This window comes from Musa acuminata, chromosome BXJ3-5, assembly GCF_036884655.1.
Source record: "Musa acuminata AAA Group cultivar baxijiao chromosome BXJ3-5, Cavendish_Baxijiao_AAA, whole genome shotgun sequence".
NCBI lineage: Eukaryota > Viridiplantae > Streptophyta > Magnoliopsida > Zingiberales > Musaceae > Musa > Musa acuminata.
Window position 1 is genome coordinate 4,632,599 of NC_088353.1, and position 12,933 is coordinate 4,645,531.

Below are 12,933 nucleotides of genomic sequence, written 5' to 3' on the forward strand. Positions count from 1 at the left end.
GATATCTAAGAACAATGCAGCAACGATCAATGCCTCGGTAAGGGGAAAAGAAAAATACATCTACTCAAATAAGAGGAACGATCCATGAACGAGTGAAGAACATGCTTATCTACATCAACCAATTGAAGACCAAGCACGAAAACTTGAAGCAACCCTGCACCATCCACTTGCTTATCTACATCAACCTTTCCTCCCTGTACTCATATTGTTACAGAATCATAAAGTTCCTCCCTAAATTTTTCTCCTTCACTATAACCCAGAACTCAAAGCTAATCATGCGACTGACTCATCGTCATCTGAGCTGCCACCTAGAGAGATGATTTGATTGCACACCACCTCGTACACCTGTACAAAGCATTAAGCCTACTAAGCAACTCTTTCAAAAGGAATTAGATTTCAGAATATTGATGGAATTAGATTTCAGAATATTTATGTTTCATTAAGTTTAACCATTAAATTCATACCTGAATGGTGACAGTAGCCTGCTGATCTTGGTATGTGGTGAAAATATGAGATTTCTTGGTTGGGATGACAGTATTCCTTGGGATTAGCTTGGTCATCACTCCACCAACAGTCTCAATACCAAGAGTAAGGTGGTGCCACATCCAGCAGAAGTATCTGCATTTATATTTGATCACAATATTAGAAAAACAAAGAAAAATTAGCATGGCAAAAGAAGATTACAGATCATTGGATTCAGACTTGTCAATTGGTAGAAATAACAGTCTATGCAAATTAATATAGCATGTAACAATTTGCGAGGAATTTAAGCCAATGATCGTTACCTTTTGTTTCATCGCCACCCTCTCCACTCAGAATGCTTCCTTGAACAGCAGCACCGTAGGCAACTGCCTCATCTGGGTTCACGCCTTTGTTTGGCTCCTTCCCATCAAAGAAATACTTCAGGAGGAGCTGCTGAACGTTGGGAATCCTGGTGCTCCCACCAACAAGAACAATTTCATCAATCTGGTGCTTCTCCAGCTCAGCATCTTCCATAGCTTTCTTCACAGGCCTCATAAGTCTTTCTAAACAAAACATTGTTTAATTCTTCGAACCGTGCCAATTTAAGTGGCCCAGAGAAATCCAAACCATCATATAGAGACTCGATCTCCACGCGGACCTGCTGCTGATTGCTCAAGGCCCTCTTGGCAAGTTCACACTCCCTTCTCAGCTTCCCAAGTGCCCTATTGCCCGTGCTGATATCCTTTCCATGCTTCTTCTTGATGAACTTGATAAAATATTCCATTATTCTCTGATCAAAGTCTTCACCTATCATCAAGAACAACTTTCCATCAGAAACATACATGACAATGCTTCTTATCACACACGTATGAACTCGCTACTTGGGAATGAGTTAGATTAACGCCACACATCACAGTCAAATGTGTATTACAGTTGTGTGCTTAAGTTGTGTTTTTCTTTTCCACGAAATACCACCTATGAAGTCAGATGAGGTGGCTCTTCTCTGATACACAAAGCCTACACACACATTCATGTAAAGCCTCCTACAGACTGAGCAGGATGCAACAGATCAGAATATGGAGGCAACATTCTTTAATATTTGACCAATTCCACAATTGATAACAAAAGGAGGCAGACTGACAAGGCAGATGGTATTTTTTTCCCATATATTCTTTATTTACGTTAGAAGTTATCAGCTTGCAAGAGTAGTGTGATCAAACAATGGATGACCAAACAGAAGGCTACTTAGCTAATGTAATAAGAACTTTACCTCCTAGATGAGTATCACCATTTGTTGCTAGAACCTCAAAAACTCCAGTATCAATTATCAAGATACTGACATCCACCACCAAGGTCGAAAACAAGGATGTTCTTTTCCCCACCCTTCTTGTCAAGTCCATATGCAATAGCAGCAGCAGTCGGTTCATTGATAATCCTTGCAACAATCGGACCAGCAATTATTCCAGCATCCTTGGTGGCCTGCCTCTGGGCATCATTGAAGTAGTTGGAAAAGACAAATCAGTACAGCAAGATAAAATTAGTAAAAGATCTCTGCAGTAATAGCTTAATCATCAGTGATATAAACCAGTGCTTATGAATTAAATTACCAGGTACAGTCACAACATCATCCTTTATTTCTTTCCAAGGAATGCTTCAGCTGTTTCTTTCATCTTTGTTAGAACCATGGCACCAATCTCTTCTGGACAGAAAACCTTGATCTCCCCATCCTTCATTTTTACTTGAATGTAAGGCTTACCATCTTTGTTTACTATCTTGTATGGAACAAGTTTGATGTCCTTTTGTACCTCTTTGTCATCAAATCTGTGATGAAATCATGAAACATTAGATTATAAAGACAAACATAGAAATAAAAAAAAAAACATCTGACGATAATGAAGATAACAAGCTTACTTTCTTCCAATTAATCTTTTGACATCAAAATGGTTCTCTCTGCATTAAGAGCTGCCTGATTTTTGGCAGCCTCACCTACTAGCATTTCAGTATCAGTAAATGCCACCCACAATGGTGTGATTCGGTTCCCTTGGTCATTAACTATGATCTCCACATGACCATTTTTATAAACACCAACAAAGGAATAGGCTGTCCCAAGATCAATCCCAATCACAGTTCCCAGCTTTGTAGCTTCATGTTTAGCAATCGAAAATGCATACATACATCCTGTCCAAATAGATGTTTGAGGTAAGCAACACTATTCCTCTACAATAATGTCACTATTTAATTCAAGGACCTCCAGTCTTACAAGCAAAACAGGTGACTATTTAGGCAAACATGCATATCTTTTTTCTATCATTGCCTTACAGCAAAATCTCACAAGAAAAGGATAAATCTTTTCACGAGCTTAGTTTTCAAATGGAATAGATTCCAACCTTTCGAGAACATGTTGACATTTCTTAATAGTCATTTCTAAAAAAATTGTGGTGCATTTAAAATCAAGTCACCTATAATTTCCTTCTTTTCTATGAGGATTTGGTTCATCCATCCCATACCCATTATGAGCATCCTGCTTTTCTATGTTCTATAAACTTGTTGAGGGTCAGGATTACATAATGTAAATGACCCAAAGGTTACCAAGTCACTTTCTTCACCACAGGAAAACTCACTAAAAATGCTGATGCAACATGCAATCAACATAATGCCTTGACGTATAACTAAAGGACGTAGGAACCCAAATGACTCGTGTCTATATCAAAATGGAGATGAACGCAATGTACACATAAAAAGATACAATTCATTCAATCTCTTCATTACTTCTACAAAACGAAAAGATAGAAAAAGGACAACTTATATACGAAGCGTTTTCTTCTTCTCTAAAAAGAATAAGAATTAACCCCGAAATTTCTTCGAAAGTCAATACCAATCTCACATGGTCTTAATCATATTGTTTAGGACAGAAATATCATTCGACCATGGTTGAATATCCAGAATCCATCATTACAGATCTTCATAGGACAGATTTTCCCTCAACTAGTACAATGTAATCCAACAGAATCCTAGATTCAACCAAAGAAGGGATAAGAACCCATAGAAAACGCATCACAACACAAACCAATCCTTCCCCCAGAGCTGAGATAAACCAATTTAATCCCACAATTGACTACCAAAGCGAAAAAATAAACGTAAAAGCAAATCAGATAGCCCAATAACCCAGAAGGATTCATGGAATGGAATCACAACAACATACTTGCGTGCAGTAGCCCTAACAGCATCAAAGAGCCGCGTATTCCAACCGGTCGATCCATGCCTCTCTCTCTCTCTTTAAATCAAAAGCTAGAACAATCATAATAATGGTCTCCGGGGAAGTCCGTGCCCGATCGCTCGAGAGCTTTCGGTGGTTCCTCGATCCGTGAGAAAGAGATCACCGCGGACGCGATTTAAAAGGCGACGGGCTTCTCGTTTCGGCCGATCAATAAGAAGGGCATTTGTCTGTGTTGCGTTGGGATGATCTCGACAGTTGGTTGGATCAATCGAGAGGCTGCCAACAGTCGCCGTGTTGAAGCACCGCGGGAGTAGCAGTTGCTATCGGCCGTCTGATTTGGCAAGGAACGGATGGGATGGTAGTAATGATTTGTCACCGACGTGGTCGTGTTGCAGCCGTTTGATCAGTCAAAGAACGCAAGCGATGGAAGTAACGTACACACAACAACCACAAGGAATCTTATTGGATCGGATCTTTCGGTCTGACTCCACCCGTGAACCCGAGATGGTCATGTTCAATCTCATGCGTATCTATGTTGTCTGTTTCCTTCACAAATGCTCTCTTCTTTTGTCATCTATGCTGCAGAAAGATGTTGTGATCGGATCAACTGTTCCATGAACTAAAGCCGATATGTGCATCAGGAATCAACACAAAAAGATCAGTCGTCAACGACCAGGCTTTTGTTTCTGACAAAAGAAAAACAAAGTCGACATAAAAAGTCGTCTCCTCTGTTTCTGTTGATTAAAAGCTCCATTTTGTGAAAGATGTTCCATTGCTTGTTCCGCTTTCTATTGCATCAAATAGCAGAGAGTAATGGTAGTGAGTTCCCATCTGCCATTAACGACAGCTATGACTGCGCGAGCATCATATGACCTCTGAGCTGCAGAACTAAGTAACACGCAACTGGAGAGAAAAATAGTAGCTTTAAAGAACGTGGGAATGAGTTCCTCCTCCTGTACGTCCAAGCAAGATGCGACTCGGTGGTGGTGGTGGTGGCGGTGGCGGCGGCGGTGGCGGTGGCGGTGTACGTCCAAGCAAGATGCAGACTAAATAAGAGGAAGATAATAAAAATATTTATGTATAAGATAATATAAGATAAGCTAAAATGATTGTCTCATATGACTAAGAAAGAAAGAAAGTCGAATTACATATATATCATGTTTGATGTATAACATAGCAACTTAAGCTTTTGGTTGAATTAGTATTTAACCTTATATTTATCTGATTGACCGAAAATATTATCATGGGTTTGGGTCCATGGAGATACTATACGAATAGAGAAAGATTGTCATAAGTTAATTAATAAAGTCCTCTTTGGCTTATGTCAAAAGATATTATCAATGAATATTTACTTTGTTAACTTGTAAAAATAAGAGGGGAAGATAAAATTTGTAATAAAACAGAGAGTAATCATCTTTGATAGAAAATGTAGAATTAATCAGTCGCCCGATACATAAATGCCATGTAAAACTTATGGAAGGAAAAAGACTCAAACAACTTGATAATCACTTGCATGTGTAGATAAGAGTCCATAATTTGGATCAATTAATAACAGACTCTTTTATGAAATATTTTTATAATTTTAAAAATAATTTGGGTCGATTACAAATTGACTATTTACGAAATATTCATAAGAATATTCTTACGATTATAAATCATCTCTCCTATGAAATCTTTATAAAATATTCTATCTCTTCTATAAAAATGCATCTTCAACTTTAGATAAGAAAATAAAATAAATAACATAGACGTAGAGAAGGATATACTCTTCATGTGATAAAATAAATAACTTTAATCTTCATGTGATAAATTAGGAAAAGACGTTCGAGCACGAAGGAGGATTTCATGCATATGATGATAAGAACATCAAATATATTTTTTTCTTAATAATTTTAGTTCATTTTAAATAATTAAGTGAAGATGATTGGACGTAATTAAGGTTTATCGAATTTATCTTAAAATAATTTTCACCTATAAATAATAACAATTTTCGGCTATAAAAAAAAAAAAGGCCACAAAGCAACGACACGTTTCTAAATTATCCCGAGAGCAAAACCGCGTCGATACAGCCTGGCCTCCTCGGAACCCTCCGTATTCCCTCCTCGCTATCGTTAATGGTCACATAAATATTACTTCCATCTACCCAATCTTATCCTCACCGCTTCTTCGTCTCCTCCTCCTCCTCCTCCTCTCAATGCCGCCACCAATGCCTCTCTCCCCCTACCTAGCGGCGGTGTCGCTCCTTCTCGCTGCCGCATTCTCCTCCGGGTGGACATTGTATGCCGCGGCGGAGCTTCCTCGCTTCCGCGAGGCCCCGGCATTCCGCAACGGGCCCGGCTGCGCCTCCGCCCCGACCATCCACATCGCTATGACCCTCGATGCCACCTACCTCCGCGGCTCCCTCGCCGGTGTGCTCTCCATCCTCCGCCATTCCTCCTGCCCGGAATCCATCTCCTTCAACTTCCTCGCCACCCGCCCCCGCCGCTTCCGCCCCGCCGTGTCCGCCTCCTTCCCTTCCCTCAGCTTCGACGTGTACCGTTTCGACCCCGCCCTCGTCCGCGGCCGCATCTCCTCCTCCGTCCGCCGCGCCCTCGACCAACCCCTCAACTACGCTCGCATCTACCTCGCCGACATTCTCCCCCGTTCCGTCCACCGCGTCATCTACTTCGACTCCGACCTCGTCGTCGTCGACGACGTCGCCCGCCTCTGGGCCACCGACCTCTCCCCGGACCATGTCCTCGCCGCCCCCGAGTACTGCCACGCCAACTTCACCTCCTACTTCACAGACCGCTTCTGGTCTGACCCGGTCTACCCCGACGCCCTCAACGACCGCCGCCGCTCGCCCTGCTACTTCAACACCGGGGTCATGGTCATGGACCTCGACCGATGGCGCGCCGGCGGGTACACCCGGAAGTTGGAGGCCTGGATGGAGGTGCAGAAGCGGGAGGCACGGATCTACGAGCTTGGCTCGCTGCCGCCGTTCCTGCTGGTGTTCGCCGGCGAGGTCAAGGGGGTGGAGCACCGGTGGAACCAGCACGGTCTTGGGGGAGACAACGTCGAGGGTCTGTGCCGGGACCTCCACCCGGGCCCGGTGAGCCTGCTCCACTGGAGTGGCAAGGGGAAGCCGTGGCTCCGTCTCGACGCCGGCCGCCCGTGCCAGCTGGACGCGCTCTGGGCCCCCTACGACCTCCTCCGCCGCGACGGCCGAGACGACCTCTTCGCCGACATCTAATTCCCGCAACTCCTTCGCCTCCAGCGGCAGCGATATCTCACCGTTGCGATCGGGTCGGCCCACGGGCACGGCTGTCTCCGATCCGAGTTCCGTCATCTCCTCGTGTCGGTCTGCGCGGGGCCCACCGGGAGGGGTGGGACAGCCAATTGGCCCAGAAAAGGCAGAGCCAGTGACGTGGGGACGGAACAGCTGGCGACGGGGCCCGCTACGCGTACAAAGGACCGCGTCACATCAGCGGTGCTGTCTCCGTTCATTTTTATTTCTGAGTAAAACCATTTAATCATTAGATAGAGAGAAAGCGAACTAAAGATGACTACAGTTTTGGTGATCATCGACGCATGGCGAACGAGTGGGGACAGGCAACAGCTGCGAAGCCTGCAGTGGAGGGACGACGGATGGGTATTCTCTTTATGGGAGTGGATGGATTAGGACCATACATACATGCGTTCGAGTGCTGGCTGCCGGTGGTGGTGGCAAGGAATCTACTGACTTAAAATTAGCTCTCGACAGCTGGTGTGATGCTTTGCTCAACGAGGAAGATTGTTCTTTACTTGTAGTCGTTCATGGAAGATAGAGCATAATGCAAGTTGCCGAGTTCTTTCTTCGATGGCATGGTTCTTTATATGTACTTGGTGTATTCTAGTTGATGTGAGGCGCTCAAAGTTGATGAAAGAGACGAAATTTCTTCTTTTTCCTAGAGAAACGGGATGCAGATGGGTGAATCCTGTCCCAGAATTCTGAGCATGTGAAGCCTATAATTGCGTGTTTGTTCATTACAAGTCATGACCGGCTAACGTTGGTCTGTGAGGAGAATCACGGACGAACAGTGTCTTTGAGAGTAAACTATCCAACTCTCAGAAGCTTGTCTTGGAAAGGAAGCACACGCCGTGGTGATGATGAGGTCTGCCGCAGGGAAAAACTAATATTACTGTCTGCTACTTTACAAAATAAGCTGTTCCTCACTGAAAACTAATATTTGGCGATCAGACAGTGAAATAACACATTGCAAATTGGATTAGTTGTTAGCAGTTCATGTCTATAATTTTTATTTTTAATTTAATAATTATTTTTAATTTTTAAAAATACTACGTAATTTGGATGTGATTTTAAATTCTTAGTATGATTATTATATAGATTAAATTATTTTATTTTATATAATAATCATATTAAGAAATCAAAGTTTCATAGGGCGTTGCAAGATAAGAAAAAGATCTCGATAGTGGCGTCGATCGAATGGATGCTGACTAAGTTGGGGGATTTGTAAATCAAATTTGGTCATGATAGAAATATCTAGTTCGTAAGTGATCCTTCAAGAGTGATGTACTCATCATTAAATTAAATTATGGTTATATGAATTTTTCATATATTCTAAATCTTGATCACATGATGAAGGGGAGATCGAGACCTCATTTGCTCTTGGGCTGCTCAAAGATGAAGTGCGAACCTCAACCATTCGATGACCAAGAGATCGAGAGGAGCTTGTGTGAGAAAAGAAAGACATCATAAACTGAAGAGGCAGAAGAGCAGAATATTGGAAGACTAATTTATTACAGAACAAATGTTGAGACTACGAAGGATTGGGAGATCGACTTGCCTTGGAGGGAACCACGATAAAATATAAAAGACTTCTAAAGAGGTCGTGGTGGCAAAGTAGAAGGCTTCTGAAGAGACCATGAAGTTATAAATAAAAGAATGAGTCTCACCTCATATAGTAAGAGAGGATTTTATAGGGAGGGAGCTGATATCTCTCCTCTCATGATTGAGACAAGTGTCCCTTCTAGATAATTATGAAGGGACACCGATGGATGAATGACTCAAAAAGTGTAAAAATATATTATAGTAGAGGTACAAGATAAAATGTGCCCAAGGCATATGAGTTGAGAAAACCCAACCCATGTAAGAAAAAATATATCTGATGTACGTGAGTCGAAAAAACTCGACCCAAGTGAGGAGAAATCCATCATGACGAAGGCATAAGAGAAAATATGTCTAAAGCATGTGAGTCAGAAAAACCAACCTGAGTGAGGAGGAATTCGTCACGTAAATACACAAGACAAATGGACCCAAGATGTATGATTCAGAAAAACCTGACATGTATAAGGAGAAATCTGTCATGATGGAGATGCAAGGTAAAATGTGTCCAAGATGTGTGAGTCAAAAACACCTAACTTGCGTGAAAGAAAAATCTACCACAATTGAGGCATAAGGCAAAATGTGTCCGAGATACATGAGTCAAAAAAACCCGACCCATGTGAGGAGAAATCTATCATGATAGAGGCATAAAGCAAAATGTGCTCGAGGAACATGAGTCAGGGAAACCTGACTCATGAGGAGAAATATATTATGACGGAGGCACAAAGAAAAATATGTCTGAATCGTATGAGTCGAGAAAACTCGATCTGAGTAAGGAGAAATCCGTCATGACGAAGACACAAGACAAAATGTCATAGGCACATGAGTTGAAAATACTTAACTCATGTGAGGAGAAATCCTCAATGACAAAGGCATAAGAAAAAATGTGCCCGAAGCATGTAAGTATGAAAAACTTGACCTGCATGAGAACAAATTCGCCATGAAAAAGACACAAAGTAAAATGTGATCAATGCATGTGAGTGAGGAAAACTCGACCCACATGAAGAGAAATCCGTCGCGGCAAATGAACAAGGTGCCTGATAGTATCAAGAATACCGTCGACTGATGAGTCGGCCTGGTTGGTTCACTATCGAAGGTGTAGGCTCATCCTTCTGTCTCCTCCTCACTGATGTGGCGTGCTGATGTGGCGGATCAACGAGGAAGGTCTGCTTAAGGGATGGTTTACCGAGGTTAATCTAGCCTTGGATCGAAGAGGCCAAGTAGAGGAACGAGGGTCTCCCTTACTACAGGGCCATCTCCTGACTATCTATGATCCTACATAACAGGTTTGCATTGGGGGCTTCTTAGCTCGACCCTTCCGATGTTTAAGTCAGCACAAGGCATAGAAGGAGGAAAACAGTAGTATGAGCTGTGTAAATGAGAGAGTAGAGAGTAGAAAGGCTATTGCTTGCTCGCTCAGCTTGATTTGGGGCATGACTTTTATACTTGAGCGTCGAGTGGTCTAGTCATGCGTTAACCAAGGCCCCCTACTCTGAACAGCGTAGACATTCATGAGGGTGGCTTACTATCAATCATTAATGTAGAGGTAGGGCTCCAGATGTCAGCCAAGAGGCATCTAGGGAAGTTAAGGCATACTATCATTAATGATCGCTAGCCATGAGGTGACTAGGGAAGTTGGGGCATACTGTGCTGTTTTTAATTATCACTTGTTCCCATGCATTTATTATTTGTTAGGCCATATAGTGGAGGGAGCTAGAGGGTGCAAATATTATCCCTATCAATGTCGGAGGTGCATGAGTCACGAAAACTCGACCTGTGTTAGGAGAAATTCGTCACAACAGAGATATAAGATAAAATATGCCCAAGGCATATGAGTCGAGAAAACCCGACCTCCATGAAGAGAAATCTATCATGACGAAAATATAAAATAAATTATGTTCGAGATGCATGAATTGAAAAAAAAAACCCCGCAGCTACTACTAAAGGATAAATTCATCATGTATATAAAAGGACAAGAAAGACATAGCAGTAACTACTAACGGGGGATGGACTGGAATGCTATAGGATAAACCAAATTAATATCTCTCTTACCCACTTCCTTAGCTACATTGTCAAATACATGTAAAGAGATGAGAGACAAGGTAGAAGCCAGAATGGGGGATCGATTGGAATGCTATTGGATAAGCTAAATTAATATCTCTCGTACCTATAATAGAGGCATAAGATAAAATATACCCGAGACACTTGAGTCAGGAAAACCCGACCTTCATGATGAGAAATCTATTATAACGAAAATATAAAATAAAATATATTTGAGATTCATGAATCGAAAAAAAAAACCCATAGTTATTACTAAAGCATAAATCTGCCATGCATGTAAAAGGACAATAAAGATATAGCAGCAGCTACTAAGTGTTAGGATCGAGAGCACTAAGAGGGGGGGGTGAATTAGTGCAGCGGAAATCTTACAATGATTAAAAACCAAAAGCTGCGTTCGTTTAAAAACTGTTATGATGCAAAAGCAAATTCTCAGTTTGTATCTAAGCGCAGTTTACGTCTAAACTCAGATTTACGTCTAAACGCAGATTTACGTCCAAACGCAGATTTACGTCTAAACTCAGATTTACGTTTAAACGCTGTTTTACGTCTAAACGCAGATTTACGTCTAAACGCAGATTTACGTCTAAACGCAGATTTACGTCTAAACGCAAATTTATGTCTAAACGCAGTTTTACGTCTAAACGCAGATTTACGTCTAAACTCAAAAACTTGTTTGTATACTTGCAGAAGGAAGTATGCAGTTGGAATCAAGATGTAAATGTGAACTGAGATCTGATGATTGAGCGAGGAAAACCGATTTACGTCTGAATGCAGTTTTACGTCTAAATGCTGAAAATCGTTCGTAAAATCGTAGAGGACAGATTGCAGTTATCAATAGGATTAAAGTGTAAGTGTAAACTGCAAAGAAGCTCGTTCGTAAAAGCACGAAAAACAGTTCTGCAGAATCAAACGTAAACGTAAACTGTAATGTATGAAAATACGAAATTACGTCTGAATGCAGATTCGGAAGAACAACACTTAGAACTTGTTCGTGAAAGTGCAGAGAGCAGTAGTAATGAGGGAGGTTTGCAGTAATGATAAAGTGCTCGAAAATAAATGCAAACCAGAGATTTAGAGTGGTTCGGTCAGCCTTGACCTACTCCACTTTTGGCTTCCTCCACCGATGAGGTTGCCGACGTCAACTAGGTGCCTTCCTTCAATGGGCGAAGGCCAAACTTCCCTTTTACAATTTCTCTCCTTTTGACAGGCTCAGGAGACAACCTTTACAGACCTTTCTCTCCTCACTTTACAACTGAAAACTTGAAGAACAGAAGGAGGAGACTTAAAGGCTTTACAACACTTTTGAGCTTCTTAGAATCACAGAAAAGATCAAGATTTCGATGTAGGTCTGTATCTTTTCAGTGCTGAATGGGTGGGGTATTTATAGGCCCCAACCCAATTCAAAATTCGAGCTCAAAACGATCAAATCGATCAAATCCCAGAATTCTGGGATCAGGCGGTTGCACCTCTTGACTGGAGAGGTGGCACCGCCTGGCAGAGCTCGAAGACTGAGCTCAGGCGATTGCTTCTCTCTGCCAGAGCTCGAAGACTGAGCTCGATGGTTGCATCACCTGGCAGAGCTCGAAGACTGAGCTTGGTGATTGCATCACCTGGCAGAGCTCGAAACTGAGCTCGGTGGTTGCATCACCTGGCAGAGCTCCAAGCTGAGCTCAGGCTGATGCACCTCTCTGCCAGAGCTCGAAGACTGAGCTCGGTGAATGCATCACCTGGCAGAGCTCGAGACTGAGCTCAGGCTGATGCACCTCTCTGCCAGAGCTCGAAGACTGAGCTCGGTGGTTGCATCGCCTGGCAGAGCTCGAAACTTGAGCTCTGGCGGTGCTACCTCTTGGCAGAGGAGGTTGCACCGCCCAGTCTAGCTCGAAGACTGAGCTCTGGGCGGTTGCACCTCTCGGCTGGGGCGGTTGCACCTCCCAGCCTCGCAGCCCTGGCGGTTGCACCTCCTGGCTGGGGCGGTTGCACCTCCCAACCCCACAGCCCAGGCGGTTGCACCTCCTGGCTGGGGCGGTTGCACCTCCTGGTGCAATCAGGGTCCGAATGGTTCACTCCATTCGGCCCACTTTGAATCTTTTCAGGGGCCCAATTGCCCCAAGATTAAGCTAATGGGATCACCTCCCATTTTCATGCTTAATCATCATGCTAACTACGATTAACTCTAAGACAACTTCTGCAGCTTTGCTCCGATGCGTCAATCGCTTCTTCCGGCGAGTTTCCGGCCAACTTCCGTCGATCAACCGATAACCCTCGGTGATCCTTCTGCGGACATCCGGCATACTCCTGGACTTGCGACGATCCACTTGGCGAGTTCCGA

At 43.0% G+C, this 12,933-nt stretch overlaps 1 protein-coding gene and 1 pseudogene across 1 annotated transcript; one reads left to right on the forward strand and one right to left on the reverse strand.

Moving 5' to 3' along the window:
* Positions 1-38: 38 nt before the first annotated feature.
* LOC103984762 (luminal-binding protein 5-like) lies at positions 39-3,866 on the reverse strand (annotated as a pseudogene).
* A 1,945-nt stretch (positions 3,867-5,811) lies between these two features.
* On the forward strand, positions 5,812-7,518 carry LOC135637824 (probable galacturonosyltransferase-like 3). Its single transcript, XM_065150639.1, has 2 exons — positions 5,812-7,148; positions 7,231-7,518. The coding sequence occupies exon 1, from the start codon at positions 5,874-5,876 to the stop codon at positions 6,909-6,911; it is 1,038 nt and encodes a 345-aa protein (XP_065006711.1). The 5' UTR covers positions 5,812-5,873; the 3' UTR covers positions 6,912-7,148; positions 7,231-7,518.
* Positions 7,519-12,933: the final 5,415 nt, after the last annotated feature.

Excerpts from the sequence above, each read along its gene's own strand:
- LOC135637824 (XM_065150639.1), top strand. The coding sequence starts at position 5,874 with ATGCCGCCACCAATGCCTCTCTCCCCCTACCTAGCGGCGGTGTCGCTC.